The sequence below is a fragment of the Procambarus clarkii genome, chromosome 79, assembly GCF_040958095.1.
Source record: "Procambarus clarkii isolate CNS0578487 chromosome 79, FALCON_Pclarkii_2.0, whole genome shotgun sequence".
NCBI lineage: Eukaryota > Metazoa > Arthropoda > Malacostraca > Decapoda > Cambaridae > Procambarus > Procambarus clarkii.
Window position 1 is genome coordinate 242,501 of NC_091228.1, and position 22,234 is coordinate 264,734.

Genomic DNA, 22,234 nt, shown 5'->3' on the forward strand with positions numbered 1-22,234 from the left:
CCAAGCCCTGGATGACGCGGTTGACAGCTCTCTGAAAGGTGGTCGGGGCATTACATAGTCCGAAAGGAAGGCGTTCATATCTGAAAAGTCCAAAGGGAGTGATAAAGGCAGATATTTCTTTGGCTCGCTCTGTTAGACACACTTGGTAATATCCCTTAAGCAAGTCCACTTGGGACAAGTACTGGGCATTACCAATGTCGTCAAGAATGTCATCTATCCTTGGCAAGGGGTATGCATCCTTGACAGTCACATTATTTAATTTACGGTAATCCGTACACAGTCTCACCTTACCTTGGGGTTTTGGCACCAAGATACAGGGTGAGGCCCAGGGGGACTCACAAGGTGTAGCCAGTCCATGACCCAAGAGGTACTGCACCTCAGCACGCATGACTTCCTTCTTGCTAGGGCTGATTCGGTAGAAGGGTTGACGAATCGGCCGGGTGTCAGGGAGCAGTTGGATGTCGTGCTGGGTAACATTACACTCTTGGGGATCATCTCGGAACAACTCCTGATGTTCTTTGAAGATCTTGATGAGAGGTGCACTATGATTGTCCTGAAAATAATTGGGAAGATCAGTTAGGATTTCCGAATTGGAAAGCGCCGACTCCTTGTCAGTGCTTTCGGGAGGAGAAGCAGGGAAGGTCTCACTGTGGATGTATGGCTCTTTAAAGGAAGAGTAATATATCATGACAGTGGGAGGAGTACCGTTATATAGCTTCAGGAGGTTGACGTGGCACAACTGGGTCTTCCGCCGCCTATCTGGAGTCTCTAGAACGTAGTTGTGGTTGTTTCTGCACTCCTTGATGCGGTAGGGTCCTGAAAACCTGTTTTGTAAAGGAGAACCTGGGATAGGGAAATAAGCAAGTACGAAGTCTCCTGGTTTAAATTTCCTTACTTTGCTGGTCTGGTCATAATGAGTCTTCATCCTCTCCTGTGCTTTCAATAGATTATCTTGGGCAAAACTGTGGACCCTCTCTAGAATGTGTTGTAGGTTTTGAAGAAACTGGGGCACATTCTGATGCTCACTGAAGGTGGCATCACGTAGAGAGTCTTTGAAAGCTTTGAGAGGAGTACGGCACTTACGTCCGTAGAGCATCTCATAAGGAGGTACTCCTAGGGACTCATTGGGCAAACTTCTAAAGATACACATTATCAGGTCAATTTGCTTATCCCAATCCTTAGAGGTTTCATTACAAAACTTCTTCAGGAGTTCTTTAATAGTCTGATGACTACGCTCAAGAGAACCCTGTGAAGCAGGATGATAGGGGCTGGACAATACCTGTTTGATGTTGAACTCTTCCAGTGTCCTCTTGAAGAAATCACTGGTGAAGTTGGTGCCACAGTCGCTCTGAACCTCCCTTGGAAATCCATACTGGGTGAAGATCTTCAATAAGTGTTTCACAACCGTAGCAGCCGTAATATTCTTTACTGGAACTGCTATGGGGAATCTGGTAGTAGGACACAGGATGGTTAAGATATAGGCGTTCCCTGAACTGGTCCGAGGTAAAGGACCAACACAGTCTATAATAAGTCTGTGTAAAGGTTCCGCAGGCACCTGTATGGGAGTCAGTGGTGCTCTGGGAATAGAGATGTTCGGTTTACCTGCCATCTGACATGTATGACACTGTTTGACGCTATTTATCATACCTGGCCAGTAGTAGTCTTGACGGATTCCATGGTAGGTCTTGTTAAATCCGTAGTGGGAGAGTGCTCCGTGGGCCAGGTGTAGAATAGGGGCCGCAGGCTGGCAGGAATCACTAGTTGTTCGACGTTGGCCCAATCGTCCTCCTCCTTCAGTTTACTGGGTTGCTCTATCTGCGGTAGAGCAACTCGTTCTCTAGGAAGAACCCAGGAATACTGTCAGGTTGAGTCTCAGCCTGGAAAAATAATGGTGTCAAGGTAAGATCTTCCCTCTGTAACTTACGGAACTCCAACTTGGTCAGATTCGGGGGTAGTTTCTGAGGGTCTTGAGGGACAGCGGTAGCAGTAGAGTCAGCTGGCTGTGGTCGTGCAGCTTGTGCACGGGTGGTCACTAAAACCGGAGGAGAAACTTCATCACTCTTGAACCTTTGCTGGAACATACTCAAAGATGGGATTATCCATTACAGAGGTACACACCTGGGGTTTGTCCATGACGATCAGGTTGGTCGGTTGCAGGTCTTCTGCCAAGTCGTTGCCCAGGAGAAGTTGCACTCCAGGCATGGGAAAAGGCTTTTCCCTGATGGCGACTTGGACTTCTCCGGTCACGAAGGGACAATCCAGGTGGACTCTGGCGAGAGGATAAGGAGTGGTAGCAGTGAGGTCAGTGATGAAGACAGTTTATGCGGTGTAGGCGATATTGGGCACAGCTGATTTCAAAATAATCGATTGAAGAGCCGCTGTGTCCCTCAAGATCTTCAGTTTGAAACGTCCCTCCGGATTTGAGCCGTTGGTAGAGACAGTTTCAGTATACAGGTGTTTACTGAAAAGAGAAAGATCATTAACATAAACACCAACATTCATCACAGGCTTACCGGACTTAGGAGGAGTCTATTTGGGTTTAGGTGATTCGGTATTTCCTTTGTATTGAGACTTACCACATTTATCTATGGTATGTCCATAGAGTCTACAATACTTACAGTACAATTACGAGCCAGCTTGTTCGGTACTCACTTTCTCGTAACTGTACCACGACTTCTTACTGGAAGATGGTCCTGGTGTCAGCCGATGGATGAGGCTGTAAGTGTCAGCCGACTTAGCACACTTTAGGTAGTCGGTTTCTTCTTTATCTGCTAAATATAGGCGGACAGGAGGCGGCACACGCCTCAAGAATTCTTCAACTAGCATGAGGTTGAGGAGTTCTGCAAAAGTAGAGACATGTGCTGCTTCCAGCCATTTCATAAAATATCTCCTTTTGGTATTAGCAAATTCGAGAAAGGTAGTGGTACTTGCCTTCAGGTGGTCACAGAATTTCCTTCGATAACTTTCAGTGAAGAGAAGGTAGGCGTCCAACACTGCTTGTTTCAGAGTCTGGTAGTCTTTCTCAGTCGCCAAAGTACTGAGTGTAACTGCAGCTCTACCTGTAAGATGTACTCTGAGAAGGGTGGCCCATTGGTCGGCAGGCCAATTAAGTTGATTAGCAAGGGTTTCAAAGGTGGTGAAAAACACATCAACTTCTGTTTCTACGAATGGTGGCATTAACTTACTTGCATGTGATATATTGAAACTGACAGGAAGATTGGCGGTATCTTGCTGGCGTTGAGCGAGGTGTGTAGTTTTCAACGCGAATTCTCGTTGACGACATTCCATAGCCAGAGTTGCTTGTTGTTTGTCATGTTCGCGTTGCATCTCCAATTGGCGTTGTTTTGTTTCAAGCTGTATTCGTTCCCGCTCACGGAGTATTGCAATCTCACGTTCTTGTTCTTCTTTCCTCAAGGCAGCTTCTCGTTCCTTTTCTTCCTTTCGTATGGCAGCTGCTTCCTTTTGTTGCTCGAGGGCTTCTATTTGCATGGCAGCTGCTTCCCTTTGCTGTTCGCGTTCGATCTTGGCCAGCTCTAGTTTGAGTTTCATCGATGCCAAATCAGTTTTATCTGCAATAAAGTAAGTTTCGTGAGTTTCAGAGTCTATCTTACCTTCCTCTAAGAGATGATCCAGTAACAGGTTATGTATTTCATTTTTGTTGGCTTGGTAGGGAACTTCTAGTTGATACTCATGTGCAAGAGTTTGTAATTCAGTCCTCTTGGCACGACTTAAAGTCCCTATTTCACCTGCTGGATCTGTACGGAAAGCTTGGAGACGAAACATGGTGAAATTAGCAAATAAACGCACAACGAATATACTGCTGTGATATGGTGAATGTCAGAAACAGGACAACGTGGCAACTGGTACCTATCCTGTGGAATCGTTAGCAATTAATGTTAATTTCAAGATGATAAATGATTAATAAATCAAGGTCGCCGGAAATCTTGTACCCGGTACTCAATGTAAGAGGATAAGGGCAAGAAAATCCTACTAAACAAGCAAAACTGAGTTTCTAAAACAAATGAAACAGTTAATTGCCTCAAAAGTGAAATAGGTAGTCCAAGAATGTAGGCATACCTTGCCGAGTCTCTATAGGACATAAGCAAGTTTTTCCCACTGTAATTAATATGATACTTACAGAATTAGCGAACTTTTGTTCGCTAATTCTGTAAGTAATTAATTAATTAAATTTAATTAATTAAATTAATTAATTTAATTAATTTAATTAATTAAGAATTTAATTAATTAAATTCTTTTGTTCGTTGCAAGGTGTCAAGTGGTGACGAGAACTGCTGCTGAGGTCCCAATTCAGCAACTAAAGTTCGTGCTAGAGGAACTATGGCCCTCTTTATCCTCCTACTGTCAGATTGCAGAAGATTAGGTGCTCTTGACCCGGGGACAGACCACAGTACCAATATGGTGATCTGCCAAAAATATGAGAAATATCCTAGGGACAAAAGATGGTAAACACGAGTAATAACACGGAAGGAGAGATGACCAATTAAGAGAATGACTGAGGCCTACAGTCACCACATAATCCAAAGTTGTCTCACCTTCACCATATGCTACTCTCGGAATGCACAATACACACAGCACCATATGAAAATAAAATTGAGTATTGAAAATAGTGAAAAGCTACTTTACCAAAGCCAAATACGCTTACCACAAATTTACAATTTGGCACCAGTACCTGAGAGAAGCTCCCGGACAGGCCCCCACGTAATGTGACGGTAAAGCGTTGGTGTTCGGCTGTTTCAAAAGCTGGGGCAGGGCCTCGTCACATCACAAAAAAAAAAGAGAAAAGTTTGTCCTTTCGTCTGTGGTAAGGTCATGGGAAGACACACAAAACACAAGTATATAAACAATGAAATATTAATTACTCTAGAAAACAAGATATGAATAAAGGCAATCTCATAAAATTCAACACTGGTCAACAAACAAAATAACATGAATAATAACTGGCAATGAAAAGTTACTCTAAGACCAGAATGCAAAAATAGTGATGGCAATATAAATTAATATGTGCGGTGCTGGAATACTGGCTTCAAGCTGCCACCTCCCTTAGTACACGAAAGCCAAGGCTTAGTCTACTAGCAAGAGATGTCAACTCCAAGGAGCACAAAGATATTCTGACGTGTACGGCGTGCTGCTTCCCAGACGTCGACTCTCGGTGGTGGTGAGTGTAGGTGCGGCGAGACACCAGCCAATCAGCAACAGGCAGGCGGAGGATAAGCAGTTTGCTGGTTACGGCGGCTGTAACAGGTGTCGGGGTGTGCATGGTACGATTTGCTTCCTGGGCAAAACGTTTGGCGATACTGGTGGACGTATCTTTTATATATTATCTTGTACTTTACGACGTAATGATGTAGGGAAGAGCAGGCTCAATCTCTTTTGAAAGAGATTATCGTCACAATATATATATATATATATATATATATATATATATATATATATATATATATATATATATATATATATATATATATATATATATATATATGTCGTACCTAGTAGCCAGAACGCACTTCTCAGCCTACTATGCAAGGCCCGATTTGCCTAATAAGCCAAGTTTTCCTGAATTAATATATTTTCTAGATTTTTTTTCTTATGAAATGATAAAGCTACCCATTTCATTATGTATGAGGTCAACTTTTTTTTATTGGAGATAAAATTAACGTAGATATATGACCGAAATTAACCAACCCTACCTAACCTAACCTAATCTATCTTTATAGGTTAGGTTAGGTTAGGTAGCCAAAAAAGTTAGGTTAGGTTAGGTTAGGTCGTCGAATAAACATTAATTCATGAAAACTTGGCTTATTAGGCAAATCGGGCCTTGCATAGTAGGCTGAGAAGTGCGCTCTGGCTACTAGGTACGACATATATATATATATATATATATATATATATATATATATATATATATATATATATATATATACATATATATATATATATATATATATATATATATATGTATATATATATATATATATATATATATTGCAATGTATATATTGCAGGGAATATTTTGCAGGGTTTATATATTGCAAGGTATTTATTGCTGGGTATGTACCCTTTATTGCAGGGTATTTATTGCAGAGTATATATTGCAGGGTATGGGTATTTATTGCAGGGTATATATTGCAGGGTATATATTGCAGGGTATTTATTGCAACGTATATTGTGCAGGGTATGTACCCTATATTGCAGGGTATATATTGCAAGGTATATATTGCTGGGTATATGTATATTGCAGGGAATATACTGAAGGATATATATAAATGGTAGAAATATGTGTAGTGCACTAATGGTGGTCACTGATGTCCGTGCAAAACGACATCACGCTATGCACGTGTCCATGAGAGCCTCCTGGTGCGTGTCTGTTTACTGTTGTGCACGTGTTCGTGAGAGCCTCGTGGTGCGTGTTTGTTTACTGTTGTGCACGTGTCCGTGAGAGCCTCCTGGTGCGTGTCTGTTTACTGTTGTGCACGTGTTCGTGAGAGCCTCCTGGTGCGTGACTGTTTACTGTTGTGCACGTGTCCGTGAGAGCCTCCTGGTGCGTGTCTAACCTGTTATGGTTGTTTACAGCTACACCTTCGGACAACCGGTTAAGGGCAACCTGTCACTGACTCTGGACACCAACCAGAGAAGGAAGTGCAAGGTGGACGTCACCAACAACGTTACGGTGAGTACCTCAGTGTTACGGTGAGTACCTCAGTGTTACTGTGAGTACCTCAGTGTTACCGTGAGTACCTCAGTGTTACTGTGAGTACCTCAGTGTTACTGTGAGTACCTCAGTGTTACGCTGAGTACCTCAATGTTACTGTGAGTACCTCAGTGTTACTGTGAGTACCTCAGTGTTATGGTGAGTACCTCAGTATTACTGTGAGTACCTCAGTGTTACCGTGAGTACCTCAGTGTTACTGTGAGTACCTCAGTGTTACTGTGAGTACCTCAGTGTTACCGTGAGTACCTCAGTGTTACTGTGAGTACCTCAGTGTTACTGTGAGTACCTCAGTGTTACTGTGAGTACCTCAGTGTTACGGTGAGTACCTCAGTGTTACGGTGAGTACCTCAGTGTTACTGTGAGTACCTCAGTGTTACGGTGAGTACCTCAGTGTTACGGTGAGTACCTCAGTGTTACTGTGAGTACCTCAGTGTTACTGTGAGTACCTCAGTGTTACTGTGAGTACCTAAGTGTTACTGTGAGTACCTCAGTGTTACCGTGAGTACCTCAGTGTTACTGTGAGTACCTCAGTGTTACCGTGAGTACCTCAGTGTTACTGTGAGTACCTCAGTGTTACCGTGAGTAGTGGGGATGGCAACGCACAGAACATTTTTTTTCTGGGGAAAAAAATGTTCTGTGTGAGCAATGGTTTTCAGGTCCAAGGGAAAAAATCACGCATGTGAGCCATGGTTTTCAGGTCCAAAATCACGCGTGTGAGCCATGCTTTTCAGGTTCCAATATCCCGCGTGTGAGCCAGGGTTTTTCAGGTAAATTTTGTCAGACACAGATTTTAGAAGTTGGTAAAGTTCTTATAATGAAAATAATTTCCGAGACTTAGAAGTTTGTTAAAGTTCTTATGGGAGAAATTCAAATTCGTGTTTATGAGCCAGGGTTTTCAGGTAAATTTTGTCAGTCACAGATTTTAGAAGTTGTTAAAAGTTCTTATAATGAAAATAATGTCATACGATAATGTCCCTCCCCCCCTTACCTCACAATCTGTGGCCCGCCTGTGTTTACTTTAGACCGTCAGCCAGACGCCGCATGCAGGTTACCTCTTATCTTATCTTATCTTCTCCATAATATCTGGACCGTCCCTCTCTCTCTCTCTCTCTCTCTCTCTCTCTCTCTCTCTCTCTCTCTCTCTCTCTCTCTCTCTCTCTCTCTCTCTCTCTCTCTCTCTCTCTCTCTCTTTCTCTCTCTCTCTCTCTCTCTCTCTCTCTCTCTCTCTCTCTCTCTCTCTCTCTCTCTCTCTCTCTCTTTCTCTCTCTCTCTCTCTCTCTCTCTCTCTCTCTCTCTCTCTCTCTCTCTCTCTCTCTCTCTCTCTCTCTCTCTCTCTCTCTCTCTCTCTTCCTATTTCCTTACAGTTATTTTCAGAGTTTCAAATAATCATAGAAGTTTATTTATATGTTTATGACCGAATTTGTAAAAAAGACCATTTTCAGAGAATATTGTCTTAGATGTTTTGTTAAGGAAAACAGACAACTTGGCCATAACATTTAGTTTTATATCCATTTATGGCTATTTCACCTGTAAAGACCAAAATTGAATAGAGCCCCGTTATAGACAGAATTTCGTCAGAGACCATTTTATACCTAAAAATGAACAGAGTCCACTTTGTGAGCAAAATTAGTCAGAGACAGTTTTAAGCTCAAATTTCATCAGAGTCCTGTAATCTGTGAAAATTTGACAGAGTCCATTTTATACTCAATTTTCGTCAGGGTCCAGTTTATGCTCAAATTCGCCAGAGTCTACTTTGAGAGCAAAAATCATCAGAGACCATTTCTTGATCGAAATTAATCAGAGTCCAATTGAAGACCCAAATTTGACAGAGACCACATTTTCGCTACTAGCAGTCCAATCCCCCTGAAATTTTAAACAGTCATATTTCAGTCGTAGTAAATAAGATCAAGTCAGTTACTGAGCTCCAGCTCTCGTCCCCCACCCTACTCCACCCTCAAGTCTTTGTTAATATCCTATCAATTCCCCTGAAATTTTTACCCTCTGTATTTCAGACATAGTAAATATGATGTAAACAATTATAAAACTCTAGTTCTTGTCCTCCGTCCAAGTTCACTCCTGTAAATTCATTACTATCAGTCCAAATCCCCCTGAGATTTAAACACCCAACTACATTTTCAGACATAGTAAATAAAAACCAGTTCAGTTATCAAGTTTCAACTCGTGTCCCCCAGCTTAGTTCATTTTGTACAAGTTCTTTATTTTCCAACTAAATCACCCTGAGATTTAAGATCACCTTATTTCTAACATAGTAAAATTAATCTGGACATTAACCAAGCTCCATTTCCTCTGTCTTAGATCATCGAACATAAATATATCCGATCAAGTCCCTCTCCAGCCTAACTCTTTATCAGAGTAGTCACAAAACCCCAACCTGTGTAATTATCTTTCTTCCCCAACGTATCCAAACCTTCAATAATCATCATACTGTATTTGCATATTTTCTCTATATTCAGCTGTGTTCTTCACATTTTTTCCATGTTTTCTGTGTTCATTCCATGTTCTACAAATGTTCACAGCATGCTCAGTTCAAATTTTTTTCTACCATTTTCCCCGTATGTTCACTATGTTCTTTGTCATGTTTTCATGTACATCATATGTTCTCTGTATAACTTTTATACTCAATATTCATGTTCTCAATGTTCTTAGCTTGTTCTTCACATGTTCAGTGTTCATTCTTGTATTACCTATGTTCCTTATCATGTCTTCAAATTCTCTATAAGTTCATATTCTCTGCATGTTCACTCTATTCATCAACTTTTTCTTACATGTTTTTCTGTGTTCACCGTATGTTCACTGTGTTCATTCCCCTCTAAACCTCAATTTTTTTTATGTTCTTTGTTTCTTTAAACCAATTTGTTTCTTCCATTCACTAACTAGTTCTTTGTCAAATAATATTATACTGCAATACAGTTCCCTCAACAATTTTAGTCATCAAGTTTTTATTTGCAAAACTATGTCAAAGTAATTCTCGTAGTCAACTTAATAGTTCTACCAACCCTGTTCTTAAACAAATCTACACTTTATTCAGTTCCAAATTTACAAAGACAAACCTTTCTTGTAACGTTCCTTAACTAAAAATCTTTCGCCAATCAACTAAAACATAGTCACTTTCGTCATTTCTCAACTAAACTTATTATCCAATCAACCAAAAAAATAGTCAGGATTAATCTCATTCAACACCGTTCTTAACTAAAACAACCTTTCTCTTAGCTAAAAATTGTCTAAGGAATCTTTCCAACACTGTTCATAACTAACTTTATCCATCGTCATTCAACTAAAAATAGTCTTGTTCACCATTTCGTAACAGCCATTATGTTTTCGTCAAGTAAGAAAAAATAACCAAAGATATCTTTCATCGCTGTTCTTAACTGACATTATACTTTGGGGAGCACAGAAAAAGTCATGTTCATCATGTTTGTTTCAACTAAAAGTATTCATCAGTCAACTAAAAAAATTAGTTACTTCATCATGTTTCCCTGTCATTTCTTAACTGAAATATCACTTCTCTCATCTGAAAAATAGTCATGTGTAGCCTCTTTCCAACACTGTTCTTAACTAAGGTATCCTTTCACTTCGCTAAAATAGTCATATTCATCATTGTTCCTAACTAAAATTATGTGTCGATAAGTAAGAAATATAGTCAAAGATATCTATCATCGTCGTTCTTAACTGACATTTATACTTTGTGGAGCAATAAAATAGTCACTGCCATCATATTTTTTTCTTGTCTTTCCTCAACTAAAATAGTCAAATGTAACTTTTCAACACTTTCGTAACTAAAATTATATGTCGCTAAGTAAGAAAAATAGTCAAATGTAACTTTTTTCAGCACTTTCGTAAAAATTATATGTCATTAAGTAAGAAAAATAGTCAAAGGTGCTCTCCGTAACACCAAAGTTACTCTTCGAGAAATCAAAGTCACTCCTCAATACATCAAGGACTTACTCAAAGACATCCTTTGAGACATCAAAAACATCCTTTAAGACTTCAAAGACACCTCTCAAGGCATCAAAGACACTCTCAAACACACCAAAAGGCACTCTTCGAGATATCAAAGTTATTCTTTGAAACATAAAAGTTGCTCTGTAAGATATCTTCGTTCATCAAACTTATTCTCAGAGATATCTAAAGTTATTCTCAGAACAATCAAAACTTATTCTAAGACAACAAAAGTTATTCTCAGAGCTACCCAAAGCTATTCTCAGAGCTACCCAAAGCTATTCTCAGAGTCATCAAAGCTATTCTCAGAGTCATCAAAGTTGCTCCAAAAGACGTTAAAAATTAATCTCAGTCATCAAACTTGTTCTCAAAGTCATCAAAGTTAATCTTAGAGTTATCAAAGGTATTCTCTAACTCACTTTTGTTCATCAAAGTTGATCTCAGAGTTAACAAAGGTAATCTCTAACTCACTCTCGTTCATCAAAGACATTCTCAAAGTCATCAAAGTTATTCTTTAAGTCACCTTCGTTCATTAGAGAAACTTTCCAATCCATATTCGTTGACCAAAGTTATTCTCAGAGTCATCAAAGTGATCTCTAATTCACCTTCGTTCTCCAAAAGTTGTTCTCTAAGACACTTTCGTTCATCAAAGAAACTCTCCTTCTTCCATCATGTTATTCTTTAAGACATCTTCAGTCATAAAATTTCTCTCCAAAATGTAACTAGTTCAGCTTTTCATACCAAACCTGCACTTCTGTTAAAATATATTTTCTTAGTCGCTTTACCCTAAAACTGTTCTCTGAACTACACTGTTCAAACCTACGTAACCTATCGTCTCCACCCAATGTTACTTACCTAACTTAACCTGCATAACCTAACTTTACCTATCCTAACATAACTTACCTTACCTTACCTATCTTACCTAACTTTACCTATCCTAACATAACTTACCTTACCTTACCTATCTTACCTAACTTTACCTATCCTAACATAACTTGCCTTACCTTACCTATCATACCTAACTTACCTAACCTAACCTAACTTATCCTGCTTAACCTAACTTACCTACATTTGCCTAACTTATCCTGCTTAACCTAACTTACCTACATTTACCTAACTTAACCTACCCTAATTTAACTTACCTAACTTAACCTAACTTATCCTGCTTAACCTAACTTACCTACATTACCTAACTTAACCTGCATAACCTAACCTGCATAACCTAACCTGCTTAATTTAACTTACCTTACCTATCTTACCTAACTTACCTGACTTAACCTAACTTATCCTGCTTAACCTAACTTACCTACATTTACCTAACTTAACCTGATTAACCTAACTTACCTACATATACCTAACTTATCCTGCTTAACCTAACTTTACCTACCCTAATTTAACTTACCTAACTTAACCTAACTTATCCTGCTTAACCTAACTTACCTACATTACCTAACTTAACCTGCTTAACCTAACTTACATAAATTAACCTAACTTATGCTGCTTAACCTAACTTATGCTGCTTAACCTAACTTATGCTGCTTAACCTAACTTACCTTACCTTACCTAACTTAACCTGTTTAACCTAACTTACATAACTTAACCTAACTTAACTTACAAAACTTATCTTACCTATCCTAACCTAACCTAACTTGCTTTACCTAACTTAATCTTACATTCCCAAACTGATGTATCCTAACTTATCTAGTCCAACCAGACATGATCTAACTTACATAATTATTCCTGCTTGTCTTTTGTGTTTCGTCAATCATTGTCTCATATTCATTTACTCATTTCAAGGGTTAATTTCTCAAATGGACATTTTTGCATTTCAAGTGTTATTTGATTAAGATTGGGTGTTTAACCATTTCAAAGGATTTTTGTTATATATGGGAATTTAGTCGTTTCAAGGGCTAATTTCTCAAATGGTCATTTTTGCAGATCAAAGGTTATTTGTTAAAGTTCATAAAGTTGCTCATAAGTTGTATTTATTATGTTTGTTATAATTTATTCTTATTCCCCAACCCCTTAACCTAACCTCTTGTAATCTTAGTGTATTTAGTAGGTTCTATCATATGTTCTTATTCCCCAACCCTTTAACCTAACCTTTCAGATGTAGTTTATTGTGTTTTTGACGTATTTGTTGAATATATTATCCTTTTTCATAACCTTTCAGATGTAGTTTTGTTTCTCCTTTGTATATTTTTACCCAAACCCACCATCCCACTTAACCTTCTTTCCTTCTTTTACTTTGTTTTCACATATAGGTTCATTCTTTATCTTAGTAATAATAAAATTACAATAGTAAAGAATCAGATCTACTAAGACTTGAAATTGAGAAAAAACAAGAGAGCAAGGGACTGAGAGCATAAAAAGAGGAGAAAAGAGTAAGAGAGGGGGTGGGGGGGAGGAAGAGCATGGGAGCACTAAGACTTGAATTTGAGAAAAAAGAAAACCTAAGTGAATGAGAGTGAGGGTGAGAGAATGGGAGCATTAAGATTTGAATTTGAGAAACAAGAGAGCATTTGAGCAAATGAGTGAGAGAGAGGGGGAGGAAGAGAAAGAATAAGGGAGAGAGATAGAAAGGGGGTGTTAGAAGGAGTAGGAGAAACAAAGTAAAAGAAGGAAAGAAGGTTATGTGGGATGGTGGGTTTGGGTAAAAATATACAAAGGAGAAACAAAACTACATCTGAAAGGTTATGAAAAAGGATAATATATTCAACAAATACGTCAAAAACACAATAAACTACATCTGAAAGGTTAGGTTAAAGGGTTGGGGAATAAGAACATATGATAGAACCTACTAAATACACTAAGATTACAAGAGGTTAGGTTAAGGGGTTGGGGAATAAGAATAAATTATAACAAACATAATAAATACAACTTATGAGTAACTTGATGAACTTTAACAAATAACCCTTGATCTGCAAAAATGACCATTTGAGAAATTAACCCTTGAAACGACTAAATTCCCATATATAATAAAAATCCTTTGAAATGGTTAAACACCCAATCTTAATCAAATAACACTTGATATGCAAAAATGTCCATTTGAGAAATTAACCCTTGAAATGAGTAAATGAATGAGACAATGATTGACGAAACACAAAAGACAAGCAGGAATAATTATGTAAGTTAGATCATGTCTGGTTGGACTAGATAAGTTAGGATACATCAGTTTGGGAATGTAAGATTAAGTTAGGTAAAGCAAGTTAGGTTAGGTTAGGATAGGTAAGATAAGTTACGTAAGTTAAGTTAGGTTAAGTTATGCAAGTTAGGTTAAGCAGGTTAAGTTAGGTAAGGTAAGGTAAGTTAGGTTAAGCAGCATAAGTTAGGTTAAATTATGTAAGTTAGGTTAGCAGGTTAAGTTAGGTAATGTAGGTAAGTTAGGTTAAGCAGGATAAGTTAGGTTAAGTTAGGTAAGTTAAGTTAGGGTAGGTAAAGTTAGGTTAAGCTGGTTAAGTTAGGTAAATGTAGGTAAGTTAGGTTAAGCAGGATAAGTTAGGTAAGTTAAGTTAGGATAGGTAAAGTTAGGTTAAGCAGGTTAAGTTAGGTAAATGTAGGTAAGTTAGGTTAAGCAGGATAAGTTAGGTAAATGTAGGTAAGTTAGGTTAAGCAGGATAAGTTAGGTTAGGTTAGGTAAGTTAGGTATGATAGGTAAGGTAAGGTAAGTTATGTTAGGATAGGTAAAGTTAGGTAAGATAGGTAAGGTAAGGTAAGTTATGTTAGGATAGGTAAAGTTAGGTAAGATAGGTAAGGTAAGGTAAGTTATGTTAGGATAGGTAAAGTTAGGTTAAGTTAGGTAAGATAAGTAAAGTTAGGTAAGTTAAGTTAGGATAGGTAAAGTTAGGTAAGATAGGTAAGGTAAGGTAAGTTATGTTAGGATAGGTAAAGTTAGGTTATGCAGGTTAAGTTAGGTAAGTAACATTGGGGTGGAGAGGATAGGTTACGTAGGTTTGAACAGTGTAGTTCAGAGAACAGTTTTAGGGTAAAGCGACTAAGAAAATATATTTTAACAGAAGTGCATATTTGGTATGAAAAGCTGAACTAGTTACATTTTGGAGAGAAATTTTATGACTGAAGATGTCTTAAAGAATAACATGATGGAAGAAGGAGAGTTTCTTTGATGAACGAAGGTGTCTTACAGAACAACTTTTGGAGAACGAAGGTGAATTAGAGATCACTTTGATGACTCTGAGAATAACTTTGGTCAACGAATATGGATTGGAAAGTTTGTCTAATGAATGAAGGTGACTTAAAGAATAACTTTGATGACTTTGAGAATGTCTTTGATGAACGAGAGTGAGTTAGAGATTACCTTTGTTAACTCTGAGATAAACTTTGATGAACAAATGTGAGTTAGAGAATACCTTTGATAACTCTAAGATTAACTTTGATGACTTTGAGAACAAGTTTGATGACTGAGATTAATTTTTAACGTCTTTTGGAACAACTTTGATGACTCTGAGAATAGCTTTGATGACTCTGAGAATAGCTTTGGGTAGCTCTGAGAATAACTTTTGTTGTCTTAGAATAACTTTTGATTGTTCTGAGAATAACTTTAGATATCTCTGAGAATAAGTTTGATGAACGAAGATATCTTACAGAGCAACTTTTATGTTTCGAAGAATAACTTTGATATCTCGAAGAGTGCCTTTTGGTGTGTTTGAGAGTGTCTTTGATGCCTTGAGAGGTGTCTTTGAAGTCTTAAAGGATGTTTTTGATGTCTCAAAGGATGTCTTTGAGTAAGTCCTTGATGTATTGAGGAGTGTCTTTGATTTCTCGAAGAGTAACTTTGGTGTTACGGAGAGCACCTTTGACTATTTTTCTTACTTAACGACATATAATTTTTACGAAAGTGCTGAAAAAAGTTACATTTGACTATTTTTCTTATTTAGCGACATATAATTTTAGTTACGAAAGTGTTGAAAAGTTACATTTGACTATTTTAGTTGAGGAAAGACAAGAAAAAAATATGATGGCAGTGACTATTTTAGTGCTCCATAAAGTATAAATGTCAGTTAAGAACGACGATGATAGATATCTTTGACTATATTTCTTACTTATCGACACATAATTTTAGTTAGGAACAATGATGAATATGACTATTTTAGCGAAGTGAAAGGATACCTTAGTTAAGAACAGTGTTGGAAAGAGGCTACACATGACTATTTTTCAGATGAGAGAAGTGATATTTCAGTTAAGAAATGACAGGGAAACATGATGAAGTAACTATTTTTTTTAGTTGACTGATGAATACTTTTAGTTGAAACAAACATGATGAACATGACTTTTTCTGTGCTCCCCAAAGTATAATGTCAGTTAAGAACAGCGATGAAAGATATCTTTGGTTATTTTTTCTTACTTGACGAAAACATAATGGCTGTTACGAAATGATGAACAAGACTATTTTTAGTTGAATGACGATGGATAAAGTTAGTTATGAACAGTGTTGGAAAGATTCCTTAGACAATTTTTAGCTAAGAGAAAGGTTGTTTTAGTTAAGAACGGTGTTGAATGAGATTAATCCTGACTATTTTTTTGGTTGATCGGATAATAAGTTTAGTTGAGAAATGACGAAAGTGACTATGTTTTAGTTGATTGGCGAAAGATTTTTAGTTAAGGAACGTTACAAGAAAGGTTTGTCTTTGTAAATTTGGAACTGAATAAAGTGTAGATTTGTTTAAGAACAGGGTTGGTAGAACTATTAAGTTGACTACGAGAATTACTTTGACATAGTTTTGCAAATAAAAACTTGATGACTAAAATTGTTGAGGGAACTGTATTGCAGTATAATATTATTTGACAAAGAACTAGTTAGTGAATGGAAGAAACAAATTGGTTTAAAGAAACAAAGAACATAAAAAAAATTGAGGTTAAGTAGGGGAATGAACACAGTGAACATACGGTGAACACAGAAAAACATGTAAGAAAAAGTTGATGAATAGAGTGAACATGCAGGGAATATAAACTTATAGAGAATATGAAGACATGATAAGGAACATAGGTAATACAAGAATGAACACTGAACATGTGAAGAACAAGCTAAGAACATTGAGAACATGAATATTGAGTATAAAAGTTATACAGAGAACATATGATGTACATGAAAACATGACAAAGAACATAGTGAACATACGGGGAAAATGGTAGAAAAAAATTTGAACTGAGCATGCTGTGAACATTTGTAGAACATGGAATGAACACAGAAAACATGGAAAAAATGTGAAGAACACAGCTGAATATAGAGAAAATATGCAAATACAGTATGATGATTATTGAAGGTTTGGATACGTTGGGGAAGAAAGATAATTACACAGTTTGGGGTTTTGTGACTACTCTGATAAAGTGTTAGGCTGGAGAGGGACTTGATCGGATATATTTATGTTCGATGATCTAAGACAGAGGAAATGGAGCTTGGTTAATGTCCAGATTAATTTTACTACGTTAGAAATAAGGTGATCTTAAATCTCAGGGTGATTTAGTTGGAAAATAAAGAACTTGAACAAAATGAACTAAGCTGGGGGACACGAGTTGAAACTTGATATCTGAACTGGATTTTATTTACTATGTCTGAAAATATAGTTGGGTTTTTAAATCTCAGGGGGATTTGGACTGATAGTAATGAATTTACAGGAGTGAACTTGGACGGAGGACAAGAGCTAGAGTTTTATAATTGTTTACATCATATTTACTATGTCTGAAATACAGAGGGTAAAAATTTCAGGGGAATTGATAGGATATTAACAAAGACTTGAGGGTGGAGTAGGGTGGGGGACGAGAGCTGGAGCTCAGTAACTGACTTGATCTTATTTACTACGACTCAAATATGATTGTTTAAAATTTCAGGGGGATTGGACTGCTAGTAGCGAAAATGTGGTCTATGTCAAATTTGGGTCTTCAATTGGACTCTGATTAATTTCGATCAAGAACTGGACTCTGATGAATGTTGCTCTCAAAGTAGACTCTGGCGAATTTCTGTTGATAATTGGACTCTGATGAAATTTGAGCTTAAAACTGTCTCTGACTAATTTTGCTCACAAAGTGGACTCTGTTCATTTTTAGGTATAAAATGGTCTCTGACGAAATTCTGTCTATAACTGGGCTCTGTTCAATTTTGGTCTTTACAGGTGAAATAGCCGTAAATGGATATAAAACTAAATGTTATGGCTAAGTTGTCTGTTTTCCTTAACAAAACATCTAAGACAATATTTTCTGAAAATGGTCTTTTTTACAAATTCGGTCATAAACATATAAATAAACTTCTATGATTATTTGAAACTCTGAAAATAACTGTAAGGAAATAGGAAGAGAGAGAGAGAGAGAGAGAGAGAGAGAGAGAGAGAGAAAGAGAGAGAGAGAGAGAGAGAGAGAGAAAGAGAGAGAGAGAGAGAGGGATGGTCCAGATATTATGGAGAAGATAAGATAAGATAAGAGGTAACCTACATGCGGCGTCTGGCTGACGGTCTAAAGTAAACACAGGCGGGCCACAGATTGTGAGGTAAGGGGGGGAGGGACATAATCGTATGACATTATTTTCATCATAAGAACTTTAACAAACTCGTATGACATTATTTTCATTATATAAACTTTTAACAACTACTAAAATCTGTGACTGACAAAATTTACCTGAAAACCCTGGCTCATAAACACGAATTTGAATTTCTCCCATAAGAACTTTAACAAACTTCTAAGTCTCGGAAATTATTTTCATCATAAGAACTTTAACAACTTCTAAAATCTGTGTCTGACAAAATTTACCTGAAAAACCCTGGCTCACACGCGGGATATTGGAACCTGAAAACCATGGCTCACACGCGAGATTTTGGACCTGAAAACCATGGCTCACACTCGTCATTTTTTCCCTTGGACCTGAAAACCCTGGCTCACACAGATCATTTTTTCCCCTACCACATGCGTGACTTTGGACCTGAAAACCATGGCTCACACAGAACATTTTTTCCCCCAGAAAAAAAAATGTTCTGTGTGTTGCCATCCCCACTACTACCGTGAGTACCTCAGTGTTACTGTGAGTACCTCAGTGTTACTGTGAGTATCTCAGTGTTACCGTGAGTACCTCAGTGTTACTGTGAGTACCTCAGTGTTACCGTGAGTACCTCAGTGTTACTGTGAGTACCTCAGTGTTACGGTGAGTACCTCAGTGTTACGGTGAGTACCTCAGTGTTACTGTGAGTACCTCAGTGTTACTGTGAGTACCTCAGTGTTACTGTGAGTACCTCAGTGTTACCGTGAATACCTCAGTGTTACTGTGGTACCCCAGTGTTACCGTGAGTACCTCAGTGTTACGGTGAGTACCTCAGTGTTACGGTGAGTACCTCAGTGTTACTGTGAGTACCTCAGTGTTACTGTGAGTACCTCAGTGTTACTGTGAGTACCTCAGTGTTATCGTGAGTACCTCGGTGTTACTGTGAGTACCTCAGTGTTACCGTGAGTACCTCAGTGTTACGGTGAGTACCTCAGTGTTACGGTGAGTACCTCGGTGTTACTGTGAGTACCTCAGTGTTACTGTTAGTACCTCAGTGTTACTGTGAGTACCTCAGTGTTACTGTACTCACCTATTTGTACTCACCTATTTGGGCTTGCGGGGGTTGAGCTTTGGCTCTTTGGTCCCGCCTCTCAACTGTCAATCAACTGGTGTACAGATTCCTGAGCCTACTGGGCTCAGGAATCATATCTACATTTAAAATTGTGTATGGAGTCAGCCTCCACCATATCACTGCCTAATGCATTCAATCCGTTAACTACTCTGACACTGAAAAAGTTCCTTCTAACGTCTCTGTGGCTCATGTGGGTACTCAGTTTCCACCTGTGTCCCCTTGCTCGCGTCCCACCAGTGTTGAATAGTTTATCCTTGTTTACCCGGTCGATTCCTCTGAGGATTTTGTAGGTTATGATTATGTCTCCTCTTACTCTTCTGTCTTCCAGTGTCGTAAGGTGCATTTTCCGCAGCCTTCCCTCGTAACTCATGCCTCTTAGTTCTGGGACTAGTCTAGTGGCATACCTTTGGACTTTTTCCAGCTTCGTCTTGTGCTTGACAAGGTACGGGCTCCATGCTGGGGCCGCATACTCCAGGATTGGTCTTACATATGTGGTGTACAAGATTCTGAATGATTCCTTACACAGGTTCCTGAACGCTGTTCTGATGTTAGCCAGCCTCGCATATGCCGCAGACGTTATTCTTTTTATGTGGGCTTCAGGAGACAGGTTTGGTGTGATATCAACTCCTAGATCTTTCTCTCTGATCGTTTCATTAAGTACTTCATCTCCTATTCTGTATCCTGTGTTTGGCCTCCTATTTCCACCACCTAGTTTCATTACTTTGCATTTACTCGGGTTGAACTTCATGAACTGTGAGTACCTCAGTGTTACTGTGAGTACCTCAGTGTTACGGTGAGTACCTCAGTGTTACTGTGAGTACCTCAGTGTTACTGTGAGCACCTCAGTGTTATCGTGAGTACCTCGGTGTTACTGTGAGTACCTCAGTGTTACCGTGAGTACCTCAGTGTTACCGTGAGTACCTCAGTGTTACGGTGAGTACCTCAGTGTTACTGTGAGTACCTCAGTGTTACTGTGAGTACTTCAGTGTTATTGTGAGTACCTCAATGTTACTGTGAGTACCTCAGTGTTACCGTGAGTACCTCAGTGTTACTGTGAGTAGCTCAGTGTTACCGTGAGTACCTCAGTGTTACTGTGAGTACCTCAGTGTTACTGTGAGTACCTCAGTGTTACTGTGAGTACCTCAATGTTACCGTGAGTACCTCAGTGTTACGGTGAGTACCTCAGTGTTACGGTGAGTACCTCAGTGTTACTGTGAGTACCTCAGTGTTACTGTGAGTACTTCAGTGTTACTGTGAGTACGTCATTGTTACTGTGAGTACCTCAGTGTTACTGTGAGTTCCTCAGTGTTACTGGGAGTACCTCAGTGTTACTGTGAGTACCTCAGTGTTACTTTAAATACCTCAGTGTTACTGTGAGTACCTCAGTGTTACTGTGAGTACCTCAGTGTTATGGTGAGTACCTCAGTGTTACTGTGAGCACCTCAGTGTTACGGTGAGTACCTCAGTGTTACGGTGAGTACCTCAGTGTTACGGTGAGTACCTCAGTGTTACGGTGAGTACCTCAGTGTTACTGTGAGCACCTCAGTGTTACTGTGAATACCTCAGTATTACGGTGAGTACCTCATTGTTACTGTGAGTACCTCAGTGTTACTGTGAGTACCTCAGTGTTACTGGGAGTACCTCAGTGTTACTGTGAGTACCTCAGTGTTACTTTGAATACCTCAGTGTTACTGTGAGTACCTCAGTGTTACTGTGAGTACCTCAGTGTTACGGTGAGTACCTCAGTGTTACTGTGAGCACCTCAGTGTTATGGTGAATACCTCAGTGTTACTGTGAGTACCTCAGTGTTACGGTGAGTACCTCAGTGTTACGGTGAGTACCTCAGTGTTACTGTGAGTACCTCAGTGTTACTGTGAATACCTCTGTGTTACGGTGAGTACCTCAGTGTTACTGTGAGTACCTCAGTGTTACTGTGAGTACCTCAGTGTTACTGTGAGTACCTCAGTGTTACTGTGAGTACCTCAGTGTTACGGTGAGTACCTCAGTGTTACTGTGAGTACCTCAGTGTTACGGTGAGTACCTCAGTGTTACTGTGAGCACCCTAGTGTTACGGTGAGTACTTCAGTGTTACGGTGAGTACCTCAGTGTTACTGTGATTTCCACACAATTGGTCACCTTCAAGTATTCTTAATCCTTTGAAAAAGCTGAAGATTTTACATCAACTAATGGGTAACATAAACTATTGAGTGACAAACTAATGGGTTAAATAAACTAATGGGTTAAATAAACTAATGGTTTACATAAACTAATGGTTTATATAAACTATTGGGTTTACATAAACTATTGGGTTTACATAACCTAATGGGTTACATAAGCTAAACTAACGGGGTTACATAAACTAATGGTTTATGTAAACTAATGGGATACATAAACTGATGGGTTTATATAAACTAATGGGTTACATAAACTAATGGGTTTCATAGACTAATGGGCTATGTAAACTAATGTGTTACATAAACTAATGGTTTACATAAACTAATGGGTTACATATACTAATGGGCTATGTAAACTAATGGGTTACATAAACTAATAGTTTACATAAACTAATAGGTTACATATACTAGTGGGTTATGTAAACTAATTTGTTTATGTAAACTAATGGGTTATATAAACTAATGGGTTTACATAAACTAATGGGTTGCATAAACTAATGTGTTACAGAATCTAATGGGTTCACATAAACTAATATGGTTATATAAACTAATGGGTTACGTAAACTAAGGGGTTTACATAAATTAATGGGTTACATAAACTAATGGGTTACATAAACTAATGGGGTACAGAAACTAATGGGTTCACATAAACTAATGGGTTTATGTAAACTAATGGGTTACATAAACTAATAGGTTTACATAAACTAATGGGTTACATAGACTAATGGGTTACAGAAACAAATGGGTTCACATAA

General features: G+C 38.4%; 2 protein-coding genes across 2 annotated transcripts in view; one reads left to right on the forward strand and one right to left on the reverse strand.

The window, feature by feature from the left end:
- Positions 1-22,234, reverse strand: part of LOC138357549 (pregnancy zone protein-like) — a 657,491-nt gene that overhangs the window by 239,286 nt on the left and 395,971 nt on the right. The gene's annotated exons all lie outside the window — the stretch shown is intronic.
- LOC123764579 (murinoglobulin-1-like) overlaps positions 1-22,234 on the forward strand; it is a 163,268-nt gene that overhangs the window by 43,817 nt on the left and 97,217 nt on the right. The window contains 1 exon segment of the mRNA XM_069314606.1: positions 6,592-6,688. Within this exon segment, the coding sequence (XP_069170707.1) occupies positions 6,592-6,688 (97 nt within the window).